Raw genomic sequence first — 25,653 nt, 5'->3', positions numbered from 1 at the left:
TGAAACACTGGCACATCCTATCATCCGATAGAACCCTAAATGACCGCTTCCAACACCCTCCCCGCTTTACGCATAAGAGGGCGAAAAATTTGAGAGACCGCTTCGTTAAAGCGGACTCATATTCAAGGCCAGAGCCTTTTATTTATGGAAGCTTCCCATGTAGAACCTGTGTATCTTGTAGCCACATGGTTAAAACAAATACATTCCACGATTCCCATACTGGAAAGAATTACAAGATCAGATCTTTAATAACGTGCAATTCTACACATATAGTATACTTATTATTCTGCCAGTGTAAAAAATATTATGTTGGACAGACATCCCGCAAATTAAAAGTTAGGCTAAACGAACACAGAAGCAATATAAAGCGGGCCGACATCAATTCTCCCGTGGCACGGCACTTTAACGAAATGGATCATAAAATCAGTGACCTTAAGTGTATAGGTTTGGAGATGGTATATCTTAATAGAAGGGGTGGTAACCATGAACAAGTCCTTTTGCAGCGGGAATGTATATGGATTCATCGGCTCCAATCCATGTTTCCTGCTGGTATGAACGAAGAGTTTAATTTGACTCCATTCCTGTAGCTGGAGACATAGCCTATATCTGTAAACACTCGTCTATCAATAATGACTAGTACAATGATTTATGAACGGTTCTATACAACCTGATACTCCCAATGTGCTACAGTTGATTCCCATACAGATTTTTAAATGTTTAAATGTTGTTTTGTAATATGTATATATGTTTACATAATGTATTTATCCAGGATATAATTGTATCAACACCATAGCCATTACGCATTCATGGTCATGTCTGACATAAAGTCTACCTATCAACTGTGCTAATTACTGATTGTGCCCACCTGTCATGTTGTCAGTCACAGCCTAGTTAAGACCTGTCTGTTTCAACCATTCTGCATTTGCACACTGATGAAGGCCGGACGGCCGAAAACGCTTTGTTGCTAAAGAAAATTAAAACGATATTCCTCGAGTGCGGTCCCCATCTTCTCATTTACCTATGAATCTAGCATTGCCATTTGTGCATGAATGACATCACTGGTCCACAACTTAAACTCAAATCAACTCTCAATAACTGTCAAACTAAATGAATGCCTGCAAAACTGTTTAGTTTTTAGGTATGTGTGAGATCATGTGCAAAATAAATCAGCATTGTTTTTGGGTGGAGTTCTCCTTGAATGAGAAATAGCTTTCTATTTCCATCCTATTAATAAAGGTTTTCCTTCTTGAGAAAGATCCAATCTTCCACGACAGACGGATTGACTGTTTGCTGTGCCATTATTTTGCCCTGTAAAGGCTAAATGTATCTATATGTAATCTATATGCATGAGGCCATTTACACCACTAACATGTGTTTTCTGTGATCAGATTGCAATCAGATAGTGCATGACCACTTGAAAGTACAGGTGTAAACACCCCCAAGACACATTGAAGACAAATTGCGATCCGATCGTCCCTGACCACCTCCGGAGGTGGTCAGGGACCCATTGCGACCACAATTGAACACAAGTGTAAATGCAATGTGTCCTCTCAATCCGCATACAGCAACTGTATGTGGATTGAGAGGACACCCGTTTTGGGTGATCGGATTGCAATCAGATTGCAATCCAATCACCCAAAACGCATGCTAACGTGTAAATTAAATCAGGCTAATGTGGTCAAGCACTATCCGATTGCAATCTGATGACAGAAAATGCATGTTAGTGCCAGGTGTAAATGGCCTCTATGTATTTGTATGACTTGTATGACGTAGGCCTGTTCAGGGTGTGGCAAGCAAACAAGTTCAACGTAGACTTACATGGTGGGCAAGGGTCTCCCCCTCCATACTGCATCAGTATGGCCTGCTCCTCGTGTCTGAAGTCCATGGTCATGATCTGGCTGATGCCAAATGACGAGGCTAGCGTTCCTGCTCCTGCTCCGGCTCCAGACACGCGGCACACAGCGCTCTTCTTACAGGCTTGCTCTGTTGTTGAGTTGCAGATGTTGATCCGGTAGGTGTCTGAGCCGACCGCCGCCGGTACCTAGCGCACAGAGACTTACTGTACCTTACCACAATTCATCACAACAGTAATGCTTACCTAGGGTGCCAGTTCCGTTGTCATATGATAATGCTAATGACAATTTTAAGCAGTGCAATTGTGTGCCGACAACACATATACACAAGTGTATAACCCTGCAGGTTTTAAGAAAGCTGATTGTAATGCTTTTTAATGCTACCTAGAATTAAACATGAGGCCAATTGAAAAACAAAAATAAAGAAACACATTTATATTCAAGATATTGTAATAATGTAGTTTTTTTTAAGGACTTTATATTTAGATTCTTCATTTCCAGATTTCTTTTCAGAGTTTTAAAAGACCTGCAGATGCCTTGTCAAACAGACAATTCACAGTTACGCTAAAGTTTGAGCTTAAAGTGAACAATCACAGGAATAGCATTAAACATGGTGCTGGTTTAAACAGTTTAAAAGGGTTACTTTCAGGATTTGTTCTAAGGTCTGAAATGGCTTATTGCTGTTTTAATGGAATTCTCTATCCTCGCCTAGACAGATGCCCCCTGCTCTCACCACAAGAGGAACGTCATCTTACAATGGAGTCATTATGCCAAAGTAGTTGCCATGCCATTTGCTGAATAACGCTGCTTGTTAAACCTTACCAACTGGTCTCTCATGATTGAAGTGTGGTTTGCAAGACGGAATTTCAAGCATGAAGGCCCCTTATTCTCATATCTGATCAGCCCTTCCAGCCTGTGGGCTGTGGCTTACCTGGACCTCTCCGGTGAGCGGCGACAGGTCAAAGGTGAACTGGAGCTGGGAGTCTCGGAGCTGGCAGCCCCTGGTTTGGGTGGCGTCCGGACAAACCACCGGGGTCGCCCACTCAAACGCAAACACACAGCCCTGCTGCCTCAGCATCTGGGGAGAGCCCTGCACGCAGAGACACACACATGGAAGTGTCACCGAAGTGTCTCAGAGTGACATATGGGTCAGATCATTTATTTGATGAAAATCCAGATATTGTCCAGTCAATGTTGTCTATAGTAGGGGGGGAAGAGTAATTGTCAGTACATTGGTCCCTGAATCTACCTAATGTTAAATACTTTTTGAGGCCTAGAAATGGTCGAAATCACTTTCGATTCAATCAGACTGGATGTGTCTGTGTAAGTATGACAGTCATGTTATCAAATGCATTCAAGAGGTTTGTAGACTGACCAGCTCCAGGCCTCTCTGGCAGGTGAAGATGATTTTGGAGGTGTAGTTCTGGGTGCGGTTGGACAGACAGGGGGTGGAGCTGGCGTAGGTGATTGACACCTCGTTGGCGGTGTTGATCTCAGGACCGGCGGTTGTCCTCCCGATGTCCTGAAAGGGACGGAGACAGACAAGGAAACAAAGACATGAGACCAGAGACGAAGAGAAGGGACAACAGAGAGCAGGTACGATAGGGATGCCACGGTGTGGACATTTTCCCACCGGGTAATAAACACGTGACAACACCGGTGTTACCGGTGAGACCGTATAAAAAGAAAGAAGCTCCTCAGCAAGTCCTCATGGTCCGGATGTTTAATTTAACTGCTCTCAGTCCAACACAGCTGTCAATATAGTCTCCAATACAAGCGAGGTACAGTAGAGATGTCAGGTGAACCACAGAGAATAGTTTGGAGCGGTTACGTTTGTCGGTCTATTTACTCTGCATACAGTCCTTTCTCCTGCAGTCAGTCAGATGAGCCAAACCCCTCCCTGCTCACAACAACACTGTCTCAGCCTCACAAAACGTAACGTTACGCACTGGGGACACCTTTTCTTTCAGACTCTCCTCCTGGAGAAAAGAGACTCACGTCGTTAGCGACAAATCTGGGGATTTTTTTCTGGCCATGGGATTAACTGTCATTACCAGCAAGCAGCAGTAAGACAATGACGATAGCTGAGTGTGCTTTTGCCTCCAGTTTTAGCTGTAGAGGTTAAAGCACATGTAATGCTTTATATAGCCACTAGAGGACGCATTGCCGTGCCTGCAGCTGCCAACCTGCTGTCGAAAGTGAAAGTAGATGGAGAGCGCTGCAGGCGATTTTCCAACCAGACAGAATTCACACCAATATAGGACGAATCAGCATGATGTCACTTGCCACCCAGTAATGCGGAACCCCGCGGCAGTTAATAGTATGAGTTGTGCCAAACAAACGTTGATATCTCAAAAACTATACATCACATCACTTATATTTTGACATTCTGAGTGAGAGCAGAAGTAGCTCAAGAGTCTGATGTATAATATATGCATGTCGTGTTAAAGTCGTGTGAACCGTCGCAGTTTTTAAAATGTAAACAGAGTTAGCTGGCTAGAGTCAGACAATCAAGCCTCACGCCACTTAGGGTTCCATTGCCGTTGCCACCCAGTGACGCGGTTTGTTTACCAAAATGCTGCTCGGCTGATCCCTCGTATAAAGGGATGTACAGACTCAGTACTCTGCAGAACACCACTTGACACTGAGGCTGGCTGGACTACAATATTCAGAGGCAGCCCTCAAGCAGGACAAACTGTCTAGACTCTTTTTTTGGGTATGTTTCTCCGATTTCAAAAGTGTGTAAAAAAATAAAGGTCAAATTGTACTCATTAATTGTTAATATTGCCCAGCACTAAAGTATACTGAACATTGGATGCCAATGACCAAGGGCTGCGAAGAAGCACCTTCGTTTGCAGATTTCAGAGAGTAAAGCGAAAGTGAAATTTCCCCCCACTCCCTGTCTGAAAGTAGGGGTGAAGGAGAATGTGTGTGTGTGTCTCACCACAGGCGGTCCATTGTCAGGGTCCATACAGACGGCAGCCCCGGCGGGACAGGTGACCCCAGGGATGGGGTTGAGAGGCTGGCAGATGTTGATGTAGAAGTCTGGAGAGCCGTCGCTTTGGTCCAAGTCCTCGTCTGGAAGGACCGTGACAAACAGAAACAAGGACAAGTTTGATCAGCTCTTCTTTCCAAGTCAATCCTGAACATTTAGCGCGTATTGCACAGTATACTGAGGTCCAATTCTACATGGAGGGGCTTTATCCTGACTGCTGAAAAGAAGGAAAATAGAGCAGTAATATAAAATAGAAAAAAATAAAATCCATCAAATTCAAGGAGCCAACACGGCATAGTTTGAGACAGGGATCAAGGTTTAATTACTGTTACAACACTGAGACTTTTTACAATGAGAACTGGCAGCTTTAAAGAGGCTCACAGACGACTGCTACAAAGAGAGAGAGAGAGGCTTGAATGTGTGAACACATCTCAACTCAACTGTGCTGTGATACATGGCAAGTTACAAAAAATATATCCACCTTATTTCTAGCTGCCATGATGCCTATGGGTGCTTCTTCCGGTGTAATAGACGGTTTTAACTTGACCAAAAAAAAACGTCTATGAGGGTTTTACAGCAGCGCCATTCTGCTCTACAGCCGTAAATGGGTAATATGTCACTTTTATAAGTTTAGAAAAAAATGTAGACGGTGAAAGTAACCATTTAGATTACCCTTGTGTGCTCAGTTTATCAAAAATAACGGCTATTTAGAAATCTGTTTTTTTTAACGCATTAAATGTCGTTCGGGTGCTGGGATAACGTAATGCATTATGGGTAGTCAGCTACTGTTGCTAATGCTAGCGGCTAACGTTAGTTACTTTACATGGCAGTAAAACGCCACTGAATGACCAAATTGATTTCACTTTTAACCATTTGGAGTAACACTGTTTCCATACGCATTCCAGCGTTGGTTAGTTGTTTATAACATGACTGTATTTATAATGTTTATAACGTACTCCGGTTTCCGGGTTTATAATTCGGGTCTGAATACAGCCGAGTATAACAAAGGAAATGGCAAGCTGCAACAATCAAGTCACATTAAACCGGAACTTGTACCCATAATTATTTTACAGTGGGGCATTCAAAAATAAGGTGGATAGAAAGAACTTCTACAACAATTTATATTCTTGCCCAAAATCTATCAATTCAAGTATTTTCAATTACCCGTGCCTATTTATGTCTATTATCAAAAACTTTCGGGGGCCTTCATTTTTTCTCTCTCAAATTCACAAACTTTCAAGGATTTCAACGACCTGTGGGAACTTTTAAGGTGTTACATTTACATAAGAAAGGAGGAAAAGTGAAGGAGAAGTGGGCAGAGGGACAGACAGAACAGTGTTGGGACGCGGCCCGTCGGCCTGCTGACCTGTTGCAGTGTAGTAGCCGCTAACATGGATCAGAGGGGTGAGGTCTATCAGAGCCGAGCCGTTCACCACCGAGCATTTGACCTTCAAGATGAAACAAGGAAGAAAGAAATGTTTTGCTTTTCAAGCTTAAGCTCATGTTTGTTAGGGTGTATTCACACCTATCTCGTTTGGAGCAGTTGTTCCGAAACGGAGAGCATTTTCCCCCTTGGTGCGGTTCGTTTGGGGGAGTGTGAACACAGCAATCGCACTCGGATGCGGGACAAAACAAGCGGACCGAGATCGCCAAGAAAGGGTGGTCTCGGTCCGCTTCCAAACGAACTCTGGTGCGGTTCGTTTGTGGTGAGAACGTGAGCCGACCTCGATCCGCCACAACAGCAGTAAACGGTGCGCATTTTTGGATAAACCAGCTGCCGTAGTCAGCTGCGCTGTGCGTAATGGCCTGAAGAACGAACATTTTTATCGTTTAAAAACAACATCTTTCAGATCCTGTTTTGGCGACTTGTGACTTGCATCGATAAACTTTGGGGGATTTTTGGATCATCACATCAGCAGTTTGAACTCAATCAACTTACCTCGGACCATGGGAAGCAACGTTAATGTGTTGAATCTCTACGATTTTGCGTGCGGTGTGCTGCGCAGCACACCGCCCTCTCTCTCCCTCTCTCTCGCTCTCTCTGGTCTCCATTCAATAAATGAAAACAAATCGTGGTAATCAGAGCCAGCCTTCTTTGTGATAAGATTGTCTGGTTCAATCAGACAATCAGACTGATTGCATGTCTTCCTCGAAATGTCCGTTATTATTAAATTATTTATTAATATTTTATTCCTGACAGGACAGGTGTTCATATAGCCTATGTCTCGGCTAATCCTCATCTCCGTGATAGTAGCCTAATAGCAGAATTTGCGAGGGTCTTTGATCTTCTATCTCCAAATTCCCAATAGCCTAAATAGGCTAAATAAATACATAGGCTTACATAGCATACATTAATAAATAAATAAAGAACTTTCTCCCTCTCTCTCTCTCTCCCGATCCTCTCTCTCTCTCTCTCTCTCTCTCTCTCTCTCTCTCTCTCTCTCTCTCTCTCTCTCTCTCTCTCTCTCTCTCTCTCTCTCTCTCTCTCTCTCTCTCTCTCTCTCTCTCTCTCTCTCTCTCTCTCTCTCTCTCTCTTCGCACGGCGGACGCCCGACATAGCCTAAAATGTAGGTCTAACAAAACGCATTTTTATAATCATATAGGAAAATCTCTGGGAATTATTTTGTCCATCCCGAGAGGCTATTAGCCTATCAGAGTCTCTGCTGGCCAATCCAGGAAGTTTGACAATACTATTTGGACCGTTTCATTTGTGGCTGTGTGAACACAAACGAACCAAGGCACAAATGCAACAATTGTATCAATTAAGTACCTGAATCGGAACAAAGCAAACGACCTACAGGTGTGAATACACCCTAACTTAATGGGCAGATATTCGATATACAGATCCTTTCCAAAAAATTTTGAATATCATGGAAATACCATGGATGACCGTGGGCTTCAGCGGATTATCAAGCAAAGACGATTCAAAAATTTGGCGGAGATTCAGAAGGAGTGGACTGAGGCTGGAGTCAGTCATAACTGAGAAGTAACTGCTGATTTTCTTCACACTATTCTAATTTCTTGAAATACTTTTTTTTTGGGGAGCTGTAGGCCAAAATGATGAAAAATGAAACAAATAAAGGCTAGAAATATTTCACTTGGTGTGTAATGAATTTATAATCTATGAAAGTTTCACTTTTTGAAAGGAATTATCGAAATAAAACTAACTTTTCCATGATATTCAATTTTTTTGGAAAGGATCTGTATATACAGTATGATCGATTTTCACAATGTTTCCCACAATATCACAATGTACCATTTTCTAAACTTACAAACCTATAACCTACTAGAGATAGGAGTAAAATAAAATATAAAATAATCATAGTTGATGTGAAAAATGTGTCTTTTTACTTGGTGGGCTCCCTTAATCAGCTTACTTTCCTGGAAATAGCAGGAATGAGCAAATTATACCAAACGGCAGTTGTTTTCACCAATACTTGATATTAAAATTTAATTTCTATTCAAATGATCTTAATATAATAATAATTATTATTATCCTTATACTGTAGCATATAAATGTGATGTAATTTGGAAGAGATACACTGCAATAATATTTTGTCAGCACAGTATTGCAATATTACATTTTTATCGCCCAAGCTTACTTGACACTTTACATGGGATATGTGTACTCAGAGAGTTAACATGAGTGCAGAGTGCAAAGAGCAGACACATAGCTCTCACTGTGTAGGTAAGGACATGTCATTACTTCATAATAATTCATGGCAGGCCAGGATACTATACTGTAGGTGCATTCCAATCCTCTATTAGATCCCAGCGAAGTGGACTGCACAGGGTATTCAGCCATCTTAGTTAACATGGCTGAATATTTTTTGCTGTTTGCTGCATTGTTGGCGAGTAGGGATGGGCAACGAATTTCCGAATAATCGTTTTTATGATCAAGATCGACTTTTGTTATTGAAAGTCGAAAATCTTTTATTCTTTATTTTTATTTTTATAATTTTTATTTTTTACCCGCGCCTGTCTCTTTAAGAATGACTCAGTTTGTCCATGTGACGTTGCCGTAGGAGCTCCGCACCAGAGCTGCACAGGAACAGAACAGCTCTGACAGTAGCAGCACCAGTGAGCAGCACGCAGTAGCTCTAGAAACGCTAGAAACGTAGTAGAAATGGTCTTAAACTGTCTATATTACAGAAACACTCAGCTACAAGTGGCGAGTCCGTTAGTGAGTGCTAGGCTAGCAATGAGTAACACATCAACAGCTCACACACAAGCACAAGCGCACACACACACACACACACTTACAGACTGCTCGCAGACCAGGTGTGTGTGCAGGTTGAAGAAGTGTGTGCAGGTCTCGGCATTTGAGTCGACGAGGACGGGCTCGGTGGTGGATGAGCCCGAGGTGGGAGGCCTGCAGAGACACAAGATAAAAACACACACAAGATAAACAAGAACACAAACACACACAAACACAAACACACACAGACACAAACACACACAGACACAAACACACACACACACACACACACACACACACACACACACACACACACAAACACAGAGACAAACACAGAGACAAACACAGACAAACACGTGTGTGGTGTGTGTGTGTGTGTGTGTGTGTGTGTGTGTGCGTGTGTGAGAGTGAGTGAGTGAGTGAGTGAGTAGAATTGTGTTCGGTCACAGCTAGGCCATTTGACATACGATCGCGTTGAATCTTTCAGGAAGTGTAAAGAGCACCCCTGCGGGTGACCTAATGGAGCCGGATTTTTTTTTAAAGGAGGACTTACCCCCTAGATATGTATCAGAACAGTGATTTGAAAATACCTATGGAAAAAACCAAGAAATGACATATGCTCTTGTCTATACTATACTCTTTGGCTGTCCTCAGCTCAAGAATTTTCTCCGGAAATCGACGCCATGACAGTTTGCCCACCACCTCGAAAATATCTTTATATTATAGCTGCAATATCTTTATAAATATCAACAACTAGCCAACGCTGGTGGCCTGTATGGAAACAGTGTTGCTCAAAATGGTTGAAAGTTATATCAATTTGGTAATTCAGTGGCGAACTAGAAATTTAATTATTTTTCTGCATGTGTGTGTATGTGGCATCTGTATCTATTGCTAAGAGCAAAGTGACGCGAGGCTCGTTACCGCAGCACACCGCACAATAGGACAAACCCCCCGCTCTGGGGTAACACAATGCAAGATTTCTCCACGTCATTCCCTCGTCCAACTTGCCATGAAGTCCCTTTTTAATTTTAGTTTGGGGGCTTTTCGTGATTCTTGTTAAACGTTGTGCAAAAGTTTTCCTCTCAGCGCAGTTGCAGGCTGCATTCTCCCTCTCCCTCCTCCCAGACCCTGGCTGGCGAAACAGGCTCCTGCATGGGACCAGGAGGATTCAGTCTGTCCAAACTCAATACCGATCTAATCTCTCAGTATGAGATGCAGGGAAATATATTATAGTAGCCGATGTGTTTAGAGCAGCGTTGTCACGTTGTCACGTCGTAGTATAGCGTTATATTTTACATGTGCGCTAAACTGCGATGAGATTTGTTTGCGGAAATGTCAGACTGAACTTCTCATCCCATGCAAAAGCCCCCGCCTCCGCCATGAGGCAGAGCACTGCTGCTGCTGCGCGCGCCCCCGCTTGGGGCTCGTGCATGAGGATACAGTACGACTCTCTCCCGCCTGACTGGCCGCGAGAGAGTGCTTCCAACTCGGACTGATAATATAAACATCATCACTTGAGCTTATCCAGGTAAGATATTAATAAAGTAATGACACATTCAGCGGGAAACTAACTATAATTAAGACATGTGCCAACTTTGACGACGTTTGGTTCAGTATTTTAAGAGCACAGGGTTTTTGGTTGGGACTGATTTACAGCAACACAATGCCATGTCGTTCCTTTCATGATTATAGTGGCGTTTATTGATAGTATTGTGTTACATAGGAGTTGGTAGGAAAATAACAGGCAATTGTAATCAATTAACAGGTGATTAACAGGTCAAGTGACATCATGGGAATAGGCTTGGAGTTGTGAGGAGCCGAAAGGGTACAGGGGGAGTAGGGGAGTAACTATCTTGAAATCCCATAGTCTTTGGTTCATCGTGACGTCACGACGTGTCAAATATCCCATTCATTTGAGGGCAAAAAAAAAAGCAGTGTTCCACCCTTATTGGCTTATGCCAGTTATGCTGCTGAACAATGATACAAATGGTAAAATGGCAACAGTTTGGTCACAAATGTGGACATTTTGACCAGCATTCTTCACACATCACCCCCAAAGTCATATATATTGGTTAAAAGCTGAAAAAAAGTGTTTTGGAGGTAAGTTCTCCTTTAATTAGGGCCAAGTAAATGGGGGGAAATGGATAATTTAGTGGCCAAAATGACTCAAGACAGGTTCAGCACCATGGGGAGCTCCAGAGTGCAGGAGCCCACAGGTGCTCCAGAGTGCAGGAGACCACAGGTGAGCGGAGTTGTAATCAGCCAGTGAAGTTTGGGGAGAGAGAGGCTGCATGCCAACTCTGTGAGCGAGGCCTGACTCAATGGCCAGTCACACATGGACGGGTATTCGGCTAGTAAGAGTGAAATTGTATACGCGTTTTGGTATGGGACAATGAAATTCTGCTACCAGAATTGTCAGATGTCAGAATTAGGCTTACAAGTTATACATTGAAATGTAGTAACTGTAATTGTTTTAGTTAGTAACTGTGTTTAAACAATACAGTACAAAACATTAGGGGTGCACCGATCATCGACCGATCACCGATTACCGATCACCGATATATAAACTCCTCAAAAAAAGTTTGGAAACGTTATTTCGGTCGATTATTTCTCCCCTTTAATAATACCAAATGGCATTGTATTTTATATCGTTGGAAAGCCTGATTAGTGATAGGGCTTTTTTTTAAATAAAAAAAATATAAAAAAATATCGGCAATCAGCCGAAATATCGGCAATCAGCCGATCGCATATTTGAGGTCAAAATCGGCCGATACAGATTGCTTGCCGATCGATCGGTGCACCCCTACAAAACATAATAAAATTAAACTACAATTATGCAATAATTAGAAATAAATATATTACACCACGTATACTACAACACAATGTATAATAAAATATCACATGTGTGAATGTTATGAATAATATAAATGCTAAATGATCAGTGATATAGATACAGAGAGGGGAGGTACCTGCAGATGAAGTGGATGATGCTGCGGTGTGTGAGGGCAGGGTTGGCGGGGCAGGGGTCTCCTCCCTCATAGGTCAGCTCCAGCACATGGTCCCTGTAGGACAGCTTCCTGCTCACCTGACCCCCGCTCACCGAGCTTTTCACATCCTTAATACACACACCTGGAACACACACACACCACACACGCACGCACATATTTAGCTTTAGCTAATCGCTCCCTGCTAACATGAGTTCCTGTTGCTAAATCTCACAAGAGTGTGTTGCTGAGACAGAGACAGGTCTTGAACAACGTTAATTTTCTCCTCATCTGTCTGTCTGAAAAATGCCATTTTAGTGTCAGAATGTTCAGAAGATATGTGGCTTCTGAAAATGGGCCGAATATTTACTTCAATGAATATGGGCAAATATAGGAAGTTACATTAAGTGCTATGAAGATGGGCCATCTTCCTTGAAATCACATTTTTATACCGCCATTGTTGGATGCAATATGAATGCAGGCCAATATGTAGCTTCTGCTGTGACATGAAAACAAGCTAAGGGCCAGAGGTCAAAGGTCAATATTATGATCCGCCCTGACATGTCTGGTGGCCCATTATGTTGGAGGCTGTAGATGACAAACAGTGGTGACGCCGGTCCTGGTTGTTACATAAACCATCTGAATGTCTAAAGCAGGGACCAATCGGTAACCAGGTTTAATACGCATGGACCAATCAGTAACCAGGTTTCATCTGAACGTCTACGCAGGGAGAGGACCAATCAGTAACCAGGCTTAATGAGTTGGTTCCCGACCGTCATTTGCCTTTACTTTGATGCAAGTCCTACAATCACTCATTTATGGAGCTGCTTTTCCAGCCAGCAAATGCAGACAGGTCAGAGAGAGAAGAAAAGAGCTTGTATTGAAATGCAGCATGGTAGAATAAGAAATACAATGCTGAAGCAGAGCTCCAACAAATCACTACCACGACCACTACGACTGTGACGACTACGATTAACGCTACTACTACCGCTACTACTACTACTAGTACTACTACTCCATGTACAGTACATACTGGTTCCGGGGCTGCATCCGGCGTTGGCCACCTCTCCACAGATGTTGAGGCGGACCATCTTCCTGGTGTCTTTGTGGTCGTAGACGGTGTAACCTCCGTTCAATGTCAGGGAGCTCAGGTCAAACAGATGCCCTGAGGGGCGGATTGGGGAGTGCGATAAGACACAATAATATGGTCCCATATTTGATAGAAACTCACATTTTTCTCCATTTAGGATCAAGAAATGTTGAATAAAGACGTTCAAATTGGATTTGGGGTGAATGGTCATTGCAAAGTTTTCAACTGGAGTTGAATGTGTGTGTCCGTACATGAGTTTGACTGGTGACATGTGTGTGTGTGTGTGCATGTGTGTGTGCGCGCGTGTGTATGCGTGTATGTGCATGCGAGTGTGTGCGTGCGTGCATGCGTGTGTGTGTGTGTGTGCGTATGCATGTGCGTGCGTGCATGCATGCGTGTGTGTGTGTGTGCATGCGTGCGTGTTTGTGCCTGCGTGTGTGTGTGCGTGCCTGTTTGTGCCTGCGTGTGTGTGCGTGCGTGCGTGTTTGTGCCTGCGCATGTGTGTGTGTGTGCGCGTGCGTGACCGACCTGTAGCGGGGTTGCTGACTCTGCAGTCATCATGCTGGCTGCTGTTGAGCGGGCAGGCAGCAGCAGTCAGCCACAGGAAGGTGTACACACACTCCTCTATGGCCGAGATGAGAGTGGGCCGCGAGTCCTACACGGATATAGAAAGACGGACAGACAGGCAGACAGACAAGCAGATGGACAGACACAGGTAGACAGACAGACATAGAAACAGACAAAGAGACACACAAACACCAAGGTTATTAGAGTTAACTACAACTAAACTAAAGACTAAAACGTTAGGGTTGAAAAAACATTTTAGTTAACTGAAATAAAAACAAAAACTAGACTTTAGAAAATAATTAAAACTAACTGCAACAATATTGTGTGTTACAAAACGAACTAAAATAAAATAAAAAATATACAGAAAAATGTATTTTTATTTACTTTTAGTCTTTGTCAATTAGGTCAAATTTGTCAACACAACCACCAGCAGGAGGCATTATATTTATATATATATATATATATATATATATATATATATATATATATATATATATATATATGTAACCTACTTACATGAGTATGTAGAACTCATGTAAGTACTACACTGCACTGAATTTACAGTCATTTGTGATGTATTTTATCTGTTAAGCTATTCTGAAGAGGACATTATTGATGTTAAAGAGTAAGTAAACCCCAAATCTAAATTTGTGGTGAAGCCTAGGGCTGCAACTAATGATTATTTTCTTGTTTGATCGATTAGTTGTTTGGTCTATAAAATGTCAGAAAATGGTGAAAAATTAATAGTTAATGGGTATAAACAGCTTGTGCACCAACACATTCTCCCCCCCCCCCCGATTTTTCATCCCATTTTATCCCCCATTAGTGCTCATTTGATTTCTCTGTCCTGGTTGCTACTCCATCCTCTGCCGATCTGGGGAGAGCCGAAACTGGCTCCATGCTTCCTCCAAGACATGGGCAGTCAGCCAGCCGCTTCTTTTCACCTGACAGAGGAAGCTTCACCGGTAGGACATAGCACGTGGGAGGTTCACGCTATTCCAACCAGTTCCCCTCCCTCTGAACAGGCGCCCTTAACGACCAGAGGAGGAACCACATTACCAACCACACATTATTAACGCATTGATAGCAGGACAGCTTCATTTTCCAATCCAAGTAGCTGGGAGTTAGATTGGATGTGATCCCTATAGATTAAGTGTTAGACCAGTACCGGTTTATGAAGACAGATGCTGAGAGGCAATATTTTGTGGCCATATTCATTTTCAAGTCCAAACATAACAACAAATGCTCTGAAAGATTTTGCAAACCATCATAAGCCACTAACTACTTGTACATGGACTGCAATAATCTGACTATTGACGTGAATCTAAACAAGACAATATTTATATGAAGGTGTTTACATGAGTTGCTTATATACAGTATAATATTCCATTCATATTCCTGTGTACATACTACAGAGCAGAGTCCGATGACTGAAGACACATGCTCACCAGGGTGGGAATGACATGGAGACCATGGAGGCCATGGGCTCCATTGCCCCTCCTCTCGGGCCGTGATGCCCTGAGATCCCTAAGGCCACCTTGGCGCTGCTACCAGCCTGCTACTGTCAGTTGCTTTAAAAGCATCAGTGATCAGTTTGATGAAGCCTGCCCTATGGGTCATTGGCTCACCCCCCCCCCCCCTGATTTCCCCCTGATTTTCCTCCCCAAATGCACTTGTCCAATATTTCCCCCATGGTGCCCCGGTCGCTGCTCCACCGTCTGCCGATCTGGGGAGAGCTTTGGTCTGTCACCACTTTGTCTTTGTCACAATGGAAGCTTTAGTTTGTCACTACTTTGTCTTTGTCACACTGGAAGCTTTAGTCTGTCACCACTTTGTCTTTGTCACAATGGAAGCTTTAGTCTGTCACCACTTTGTCTTTGTCACACTGGAAGCTTTAGTCTGTCACCACTTTGTCTTTGTCACAATGGAAGCTTTAGTCTGTCACCACTTTGTCTTTGTCACATTGGAAGCTTTAGTCTGTCACCACTTTGTCTTTGTTACACTGGAAGCTTTAGTTTGTCACCACTTTGTCACACTGGAAGCTTTAGTCTGTCACCACTTTGTCTTTGTCACACTGGAAGCTTTAGTCTGTCACTACTTTGTCTTTGTCACACTGGAAGCTTTAGTCTCTCACCACTTTGTCTTTGTCACAATGGAAGCTTTAGTCTGTCACCACTTTGTCTTTGTCACACTGGAAGCTTTAGTTTGTCACCACTTTGTCTTTGTCACAATGGAAGCTTTAGTCTGTCACCACTTTGTCTTTGTCACAATGGAAGCTTTAGTTTGTCACTACTTTGTCTTTGTCACACTGGAAGCTTTAGTCTGTCACCACTTTGTCTTTGTCACAATGGAAGCTTTAGTCTGTCACTACTTTGTCTTTGTCACATTGGAAGCTTTAGTCTGTCACCACTTTGTCTTTGTCACACTGGAAGCTTTAGTCTGTCACCACTTTGTCTTTGTCAGACTGGAAGCTTTAGTCTGTCACTACTTTGTCTTTGTCACATTGGAAGCTTTAGTCTGTCCCAACTTGGTCTTTGTCACACTGGAAGCTTTAGTCTGTCACTACTTTGTCTTTGTCACACTGGAAGCTTTAGTCTGTCACCACGTTGTCTTTGTCACACTGGAAGCTTTAGTCTCTCACCACTTTGTCTTTGTCACACTGGAAGCTTTAGTCTGTCACTACTTTGTCTTTGTCACACTGGAAGCTTTAGTCTGTCACCACTTTGTCTTTGTCACACTGGAAGCTTTAGTCTGTCACCACTTTGTCTTTGTCACACTGGAAGCTTTAGTCTGTCACCACTTTGTCTTTGTCACAATGGAAGCTTTAGTCTGTCACTACTTTGTCTTTGTCACACTGGAAGCTTTAGTCTGTCACCACTTTGTCTTTGTCACACTGGAAGCTTTAGTCTGTCACCACTTTGTCTTTGTCACACTGGAAGCTTTAGTCTGTCACCACTTTGTCTTTGTCACACTGGAAGCTTTAGTCTGTCACCACTTTGTCTTTGTCACAATGGAAGCTTTAGTCTGTCACTACTTTGTCTTTGTCACAATGGAAGCTTTAGTCTGTCACTACTTTGTCTTTGTCACACTGGAAGCTTTAGTCCGTCACCACTTTGTCTTTGTCACAATGGAAGCTTTAGTCTGTCACCACTTTGTCTTTGTCACACTGGAAGCTTTAGTCTGTCACGACTTTGTCTTTGTCACAATGGAAGCTTTAGTCTGTCACTACTTTGTCTTTGTCACAATGGAAGCTTTAGTCTGTCACTACTTTGTCTTTGTCACACTGGAAGCTTTAGTCTGTCACCACTTTGTCTTTGTCACAATGGAAGCTTTAGTCTGTCACTACTTTGTCTTTGTCACACTGGAAGCTTTAGTCTGTCACTACTTTGTCTTTGTCACAATGGAAGCTTTAGTCTGTCACCACTTTGTCTTTGTCACAATGGAAGCTTTAGTCTGTCACCACTTTGTCTTTGTCACACTGGAAGCTTTAGTCTCTCACCACTTTGTCTTTGTCACACTGGAAGCTTTAGTCTGTCACTACTTTGTCTTTGTCACACTGGAAGCTTTAGTCTGTCACCACTTTGTCTTTGTCACACTGGAAGCTTTAGTCTGTCACCACTTTGTCTTTGTCACACTGGAAGCTTTAGTCTGTCACCACTTTGTCTTTGTCACACTGGAAGCTTTAGTCTGTCACCACTTTGTCTTTCTCACAATGGAAGCTTTAGTCTGTCACTACTTTGTCTTTGTCACATTGGAAGCTTTAGTCTGTCACCACTTTGTCTTTGTCACACTGGAAGCTTTAGTCTGTCACCACTTTGTCTTTGTCACACTGGAAGCTTTAGTCTCTCACCACTTTGTCTTTGTCACACTGGAAGCTTTAGTCTGTCACCACTTTGTCACACTGGAAGCTTTAGTCTGTCACAACTTTGTCTTTGTCACACTGGAAGCTTTAGTCTCTCACCACTTTGTCTTTGTCACACTGGAAGCGGATGACGGTGCTCTTCTTCCTGAGGCCGTCGGAACACGCCTGTCCGCTGGTGTACTGGAGCTTCAGGACGCCCCTGTCCCAGGTAGGTCCCGCCTCCACCTCCCCTAGACTCACATACTGAGAGCCCGCCTTCAGACAGGACGCGGCGCTCGACGGACACTTCCATAAGCCTATCACAAACATGGCACAGACACTTTGGATGGCTGGTCAGACTCCCAAACTTTGAGTGTCATTTTTTCCACACAGTTTGCTACTCTGAATCTTTTATTACAAATTCACAAAACGGCAGCTGTTTGCTCAGATCTTTTTCCTCACATTTGAAATCATTTGCTGTGTATCTATGTAATGTAATTTACACATTCACAAAATGTTCACTCCAATTCAAACTCAATACTCAAATTTCTTTCTACAAATTTGCAAATTATTTTTGTAAACTTTGCTTAAATTTTTTTTTTTGGTTACATGTTAACACATTCAAATACATACATGTCTCAGCCTTTAGATAAAGGCTCTTTCCGTTTGGGTCTTGGCTCATTTCTCTGCCTCTTTCCTTCTCCTCTCCAGCTCACTTAAGGGACAGTTCACCCCAAAATCTAAATATTTGTCCTCTTACCTGTAGTGCTATTTATCCATCTAGATCGTTTGGTGTGAGTTTTGGAGATACACGTGGAAAACTCAACAACAAACTCGAGGGAATCATGACCCCGTTACTCAAGAGAATCCACAGACCATGCTGTGAGCAGTTTCATGTAAGAACTATTTTTCTTCTGACCGAACTACACCTGCTAGCTGCTGCTATGGTTCCTACAGCTCACAACAAGGTCTGCAGATGATCAAATGTATTTGCACTTTGAGCCCCACAAGCTGAGTGCCATCCAGTTCCATCATATTTGAGAGAAGGCAGACATCTTGTCCAAAACTCTGCAACTCACGCCAAAAAGATCTAGATGGATTACATAGCATTATAGGTAAGAGGAAAAATATGTATATTTGATTTTGGGGTGAAGTGTCCCTTTAAGTTGGATATCTGTTAAATGTTCTGAGATGAAAACAGGGAAACACACACACACTGACCTCCCTGCTGCACCAGTGACCTGCAGACGTTGATATAGAAGTGTTGCTCGGTGTCACCAGTAGAGGGCTCCGCCTCCCAGTTCCTACTGTCTAGGGCCAGGGGGGACAGGTCGTACGAGTGACCCTGCTCGTCTCTGCCACACACACAACACACACCACAGAGAGAGAGAGACAGACAGAGAGAGAGAGAGAGAGAGAGAGAGACACACACACACACACACACTGCGTGACATGCAGAACCTGGATATCCAATGTCACTGATGACATCACAATCGTCACAAACACTGCCGCCAGACACACCACCCACACCAAAAATGGTGAAAAATGTGGATCAGTGTCCTCAAATGTCTTGTTTTGTCCACAACCCAAATATATTCAGTTGACTGTCATAGAGGAGTAAAGAAACCGGGAAATTTTTATATGAATTTCAGTTTGGCTTTCAGGAATTCCACTCCACCGACCATCCACCCTGCTTACTGTATTTACCAGACTACATCAGGACCATCCACTCTGCTTACTGTATTTACCAGACTACATCAGGACCATCCACTCTGCTTACTGTATTTACCAGACTATATCAGGACCATCCACTCTGCTTACTGTATTTACCAGACTACATCAGGACCATCCACTCTGCTTACTGTATTTACCAGACTACATCAAGACCATCCACTCTGCTTACTGTATTTACCAGACTACATCAGGACCATCCACCCTGCTTACTGTATTTACCAGACTACATCAAGACCATCCACTCTGCTTACTGTATTTACCAGACTATATCAGGACCATCCACCCTGCTTACTGTATTTACCAGACTACATCAGGACCATCCACCCTGCTTACTGTATTTACCAGACTATATCAGGACCATCCACCCTGCTTACTGTATTTACCAGACTATATCAGGACCATCCACCCTGCTTACTGTATTTACCAGACTACATCAGGACCATCCACCCTGCTTACTGTATTTACCAGACTACATCAGGACCATCCACCCTGCTTACTGTATTTACCAGACTACATCAGGACGGAGATAGACAGATACCGGTAATGTTTGATTTACAGAAGGCATTTGATACGGTTGACCACGCCTCTGGGCTTTACTGTGTTATATCCTGATTTTTCTATTTTATATGCAGAACTGCTGTACTTTTAAAATTAATCAATCAATCGATGATCAAAATAGTTGGTTACGGTAAATTAATAGTTGACAAATAATCAATTAATCATTGCGGCTCTAAAGGATATAACTTTGCTGCCGTTACTGTACATGTAATATGATTACTCAAGTGTCTCTGTAAATAACTTGGAGTGTTACTTGTAGGAGCAGCTGGTTTTGACTGGAAGGCAGGCCAGGGCGGTATGCCAGCTGAACATATAGGTGCATTCTGGACTCTCTTTCATGTACTCTGGCACCCCCTAGAACAAAGGAGGCAACACAACATACACAGTTAGCCACCATCAGTCTAGAGCTGAATTGTAGAGAACTACAATACCCATAAACCTAGGGTGACCAGATCCCAGCAAACCAAATGTGGGACAAAGAGTATGTTTGTGTGGGACAATGTGGGACACGTTACCAATGCTTTGAGGTCGTCTAAAATTTAGATATAATGTCTATCTACCTTACAAAAAATATACATTTCAATCTTCCCCTCTCTATGCCTTGTGGTTAATTCACACAATCTACAAATAAAAACTTAATATTTTATTTGAATGAAACTTCCCAAACTGGGTACAGAAAGCCTAAAGAGAAGCTTAAGTTTCACAGTGCTTCTTCTCCAACACATGTGACTAAAATGTGTAGGCTACAATCAAACAGAAGAGGAACAGACAGGCTGCTGACATGGGAGTCATGGCTTCTGTTCAGTTAAACACATGGCAGGTGTGTGCCTTCCAAACACCATAACATTAAAGTTACAGTAGTCAGACTTTTCTAGTAGAACAATAATATACGACTACTGAACCATACTGAACTAGAGCCATAGTAGTAGGCTACATAATTACAGGTTAATCTCAACAAAACATAATAACTAACATTACCAATAAGAGCACAGCTTAAAATGGAATTTATAAATGTCCTTTGCAATATAGCAGCAGTGTAGTAGTGAAGAAGACATCTCAAAGACTGGATGCTGTTGAGAAAGATTTGAGGCTGTCTTCAATTGTGCCAGTTAACAACACCTGAGAGCTTTGTGCAAAGATGCATTGTTGCATCAATATGGGTAGTGGGCTATTATCATTAGTATGGGTAAGTATTTGGCCATTGGTGTTGTTATTATTGCTACTAGTTACTGGGAATACTCAGGCATCTCTCTGAGGCTGCAGTGTGTGAAGTTAACCGCGCTATCCTGCATACTGTATCTCTCAACCAGAGCCGCAGCGTGCGCTCTCTCTCTCTCTCCCCCCACTCTTTCTGTCTCGGTTTCTCTCTCTCTGTCTCTCTCTCTCTGTGTTGGTGAAGGATTCTGGTCAAAATCTCCACATTTGAGAGTAAACTTTTATAATATATTATATATATACAACAATAGATAATACAATATAATATAATATATCATATAATTTTCATGCAGCGAGAGTGCCCTCTAGGAGTTGAACCCATTTTTGCAGTTGGGTCTGCCCATTGGCTGATTTCCGTTCCGATGACATCACCAAGAACCCCTTTCCCACCTAAGCCCCGGTTAGGACCCCCTCCCTAGCTGAGTCCAAAGTTGATTGCTGATTTGCATTTTTTTTAAATCCTAAGTAGAAGCAGGTATGCCAGAAATCTGGAGCTTTAGTTCTCCTTTAATAATGATCATGATCATTATAATCATACTTGAAAGTGAAAAACGTGTCTTTTTCCCTTTTGAACAATCGGTTTTCTGCTAATAGCAGCAATTGACAGCAAATGGCCGTCGTTTCCTCCAATGCTTGAATAGTAAGAAATGTCTGGGCTGTTTATAACAATAATTATTATAATTATTATAAACGATAAACCGAAAAGGGAAAAAAAGATCTATGATAATATCGTATGGTATCGTATAGGTTCTTCAACTGCTCTCTCACTCCGTGTGTGTGTGTGTGTTTGTGTGTGTGTTTGTGTGTGTGTGTGTGTGTAACGCACAGGGTGCATGTCGGGGTGGCAGTAGAAGTAGATCTCAGTGGATCTGGTGTAGATCTTATGACAGCTTTCTCCATTGGTGTAGTTCAGGATGAGATGGTCCTCCACGTAGCTCAGAACCTGGTTTGCCAAACCTGCATGTGTACACACACACACACACACACACACACACACACACACACACACACACACACACACGTAAGACTCAATAAGTGGGTTTCCATGCCCACTAATATTCCACTAGTATTCTGAAAATTAGAAAATTCTGAATTTAATACAGGCCATGTAAACAGTATATTCCATCTAAATATTCCAAATTAGGCTTTATTCCGAATGTAGCATTTTCCGAGATGTGGGATACCTGTATGATTTTTTTTTTAGGAGAATTTCGGGTACAGTATATACAGCACATTGCGAATATGGAGTCTCAATCGTTTTTTTTTTACTGCAGTTTGTGACCAGTGTTGGGCATAGGGATGTTCATTTTGAAAAATTTCCAAAATCGATAATCGGTGAAAATTAACGATCAATTATCGATTAACGATCATATTAATACTTAGAAAATTTTCAATATATATATATTTTTTTTACAAAATGAATGCCTATGGCAGAAAATACGTAAGACAACGTGTTCTCCTCAATGAACTCTTTATTTCAATGTGTCTCCTCTCCAACACTGCTGTCCCCGGCGCATGCCGCTGTGAATTGCCCATGTTTAAAACAGTTTTGTTGGCACAAAGGCCCGTGCCCAGCCAGAAAACTAGAGACTATATGAAGCTCCACCTCACGTTAGTCAGCTGTGCAATGGAGTGGGGCGAGGAGGAACGAATTCCACCCAAACCTAGTCCAATTTTTTTTTTTTTTTTTTTTTAACACATTGACTGCCAGCCGTTTTTTTTTTGCTGTAGGTAGCTTCTGCCAGGCCGTTTTTTGAGGATTCTGGCTCATTTTACAAGAGCCGAGGATTCTTTTCTGCTTGGAGTTTGTGAACACGAAGTTCACAAAAGTACTAATAGAATGTGTGCTTTCTCTGTCTAAAAGAGTTAGTTTGTAGAGTTAGTAGTTATGTAGATATTAGCCGTTGAGTACAGCATGGTTTCAGCTGTCTGAGAGTGAAAGCTGAGATAATCGCAGTTTTGTGAAATTCAATCAAACAGGCAGAACAGTCACTTTAACCATTTATTTTTGGCATCAGTGAGAGATCAGACATCCAAACAATATAGTTCCGAATGCCCTCTCCTTCAACTCCTCCCTCCGTGGGCGTGTCTAGTGGCTTTCAGCCTGCGTTTGTCACAAGCGAGTGCTCTGCTGCAGCCTCCCTCCCTGGCAGCGAGTTTGAGCAGCCTCCCTCCCCGCCTACAGTATGAGAATGAGGCTCGTTCGTTTCTGGGTTTTCGGAATGCGTGCGATTCTGGCCTTTCTGCGGGCGTTTCAAAGTGTGTTTTACCCATAATATATTATGCAAATTTGCAATCCCCCGTGTGCTGCTGCTGGCGCGGCCCGAGAGCGGCGAGTCTGGTGACTGTAAAATCGGCAAGCCATTTCCTTCAGAATGGAGGAAGCAGCCGCGGGAGGCGGCTGCTTTTGGTTGACTTTCTCTCTGTCGGGAGGGCACCGTCGCCACCTAGCTGGTCGGTAAAATAGATTATACACATTCTCTTCCTCCAATTCTGCTATAGGAGACGTAAAAGGGGTTGATCGATGTCCCACCGTCAAAAAAAAAAAATGTTTATGTAAGCCGAGATATCTCGTCCTTGGCACTTAACGGTTGGATCATGTAAGCCGAGATATCTCGTCCATGGCACTCAACGTGTTAATAATTAAAAAATCGATCCAAATGCCACAGGATCGATTCCAATCCTTAACGATCAATTATCGATTTTCGATAATTGATGAACATCCCTAGTTGGGCAGTAACGCGTTACTGTAATTAGTTACTTTTTTAGTAACTAAGTGATATAAGGCGTTACAATTTCCAAAACAGTAATTAGATTACAGTTACTAATCCAAGTAACGCATGCGTTACTGCGTTACATCATTGCCTGCCAGAATGCAGTGTTTTCTATGTAAAAGAAGGAAAGAAAACATTTTATCCTTACAGACTCAGGTAGACCTGTCGCGCACACATATACGTCATAGCGTATGTGCGCATGACAGTGTCAGAGCGTGCACACCGGCTTTCAAAACAAACGAGACAAGCAAGAGAAATATGCGTTCAAAAGCTGGAACATTATTGTCCTTTGTAAACTACCGGTATGTGCGAGCAGCTTGGCAGATGCTACCTATTTGCACTATGACTCGCCCTCATATCGATGCATCATAGAGAAAATAGCCACGAAGAACAATATCAATTTGCCGCAGCCACACACAGAGAAAGACGTTTGCTGGCTACCTCGAGAGAGAATATCCGGGGATGGAGCATAGGGATGGAGGCTAAACTGAAGGCGACGCCGCGTGAGGTAGACTTGGGTGGTGTAACAGTTCACTGGATTAACAGATACACTTTGGGTAAGTGTTGTACACATTGTTACTTCCGGGGCGGCTGTAGCTCAGGAGGTAGAGCGGGTCGTCCACTAATCGCTTTGGATAAAAGAGGTCGGTGGTTCGATTCCCGGCTCCTCCAGTCTGCATGTCGAAGTGTCCTTGGGCAAGATACTGAACCCCAAATTGCTCCTGATGGTGTGCCAGCACCCTGCGTGGCAGCCTGCCACCATCGGTGTATGAATGGGTGAATGTAAAAGCGCTTTGGATAAAAGCGCTATATAAATGCAGGCCATTTACCATTTACCATTTACCTTCTCGTCAAAGCCTTCTGACCCTAGTCAGACGGCCCAGGGAATGTTGACATCACTTTTCTTTCAGCAACGAAGCTTGAAATGTTTGCATTGAGGCTGTGTTGTTTTATTACCACTCCGACAGTAACAACATATTTTTTAAAGGTCCCATTCCGTGCAAAAGCTGTTTTTACTTGTAAATGCATATGTACTGCTGTCAGCCCTCCCTGTAATGAGTGGTCACAACCTCAGAACTGCCACAGTTGGATTTGTCCCTATCCAGCTTCTCCCTGCAGTCTCCTTCAAGCGTTTCCCAGACGGGGTATCGGGACGTCACGAGGCCAATGGGAACTGTTAGTTCTGAATATATTATAGAAACAGGCCATTATTGGGACGCAACGAGATGAGGAAGTGACAACTCCGTCACAACAAACGGGGTTGCTATATTTTCGACAAATTAATCCAGAATCATGTTTTATGGACCAGAGACACACGTTTTTAAGAGGTTACAGCTGCACAAATTGGGACCTTTAAACTCACGTTATCTGTCTGTCTGACTGACTATCATTTCACGTCTTTTCCAGTGTGAAGCTAGCCAGTCTTAACACACCATTTCTTGTTCTTTCTAACCGAATTTCAATGTAAAATGCCTTTGGCGTTTCTTTCAACATAGCCTATATAATACCAAAGTGAAAATAATTAATACAGTGACATGCTAGACATGTAACAAATTAAGTGTAAGGTATTTGCGATTAAAAAAAAAAACGTAGTAACGTAACTAGTAACGTACTTAGTTACTTTTTGAAAACGTAATCAGTAAAGTAACTTTTATTACTTTTTTAAGGAGTAATCAGTAACTAATTACTTTTCCAGAGTAACTTGCCCAACACCATTTGCGACACACGGCCTCTTGCCTGTTTACGCTCAGCTATAGTATGTGCAGTGAACAAACCAACTAGCCCAAAGGAAAAGCCCGGATTTTTGATCGGAAGGAGAAACACCACTACTGTTACCATTATGA

The 25,653-nt window shown here is 42.7% G+C and overlaps 1 protein-coding gene across 1 annotated transcript in view; it reads right to left on the bottom strand.

Moving 5' to 3' along the window:
* Positions 1–25,653, bottom strand: part of igf2r (insulin-like growth factor 2 receptor) — a gene marked incomplete at its 5' end in the record, with an annotated part of 144,593 nt that overhangs the window by 20,907 nt on the left and 98,033 nt on the right. Inside the window, 13 exons of the mRNA XM_083642893.1 lie at positions 1,819–2,041; positions 2,785–2,943; positions 3,229–3,375; positions 4,798–4,931; positions 6,215–6,296; positions 9,112–9,220; positions 12,016–12,175; positions 13,064–13,195; positions 13,649–13,775; positions 17,649–17,845; positions 18,750–18,883; positions 20,074–20,174; positions 21,862–21,992. Coding sequence (XP_083499019.1) covers positions 1,819–2,041; positions 2,785–2,943; positions 3,229–3,375; positions 4,798–4,931; positions 6,215–6,296; positions 9,112–9,220; positions 12,016–12,175; positions 13,064–13,195; positions 13,649–13,775; positions 17,649–17,845; positions 18,750–18,883; positions 20,074–20,174; positions 21,862–21,992 — 1,836 coding nt within the window. The remainder of the gene's footprint in view (positions 1–1,818; positions 2,042–2,784; positions 2,944–3,228; positions 3,376–4,797; positions 4,932–6,214; positions 6,297–9,111; positions 9,221–12,015; positions 12,176–13,063; positions 13,196–13,648; positions 13,776–17,648; positions 17,846–18,749; positions 18,884–20,073; positions 20,175–21,861; positions 21,993–25,653) is intronic.

This window comes from Poromitra crassiceps (assembly GCF_964638095.1).
Source record: "Poromitra crassiceps genome assembly, chromosome: 9".
NCBI classification, from domain to species: domain Eukaryota; kingdom Metazoa; phylum Chordata; class Actinopteri; order Beryciformes; family Melamphaidae; genus Poromitra; species Poromitra crassiceps.
This window is presented reverse-complemented; position numbering and strand designations above follow the sequence as displayed.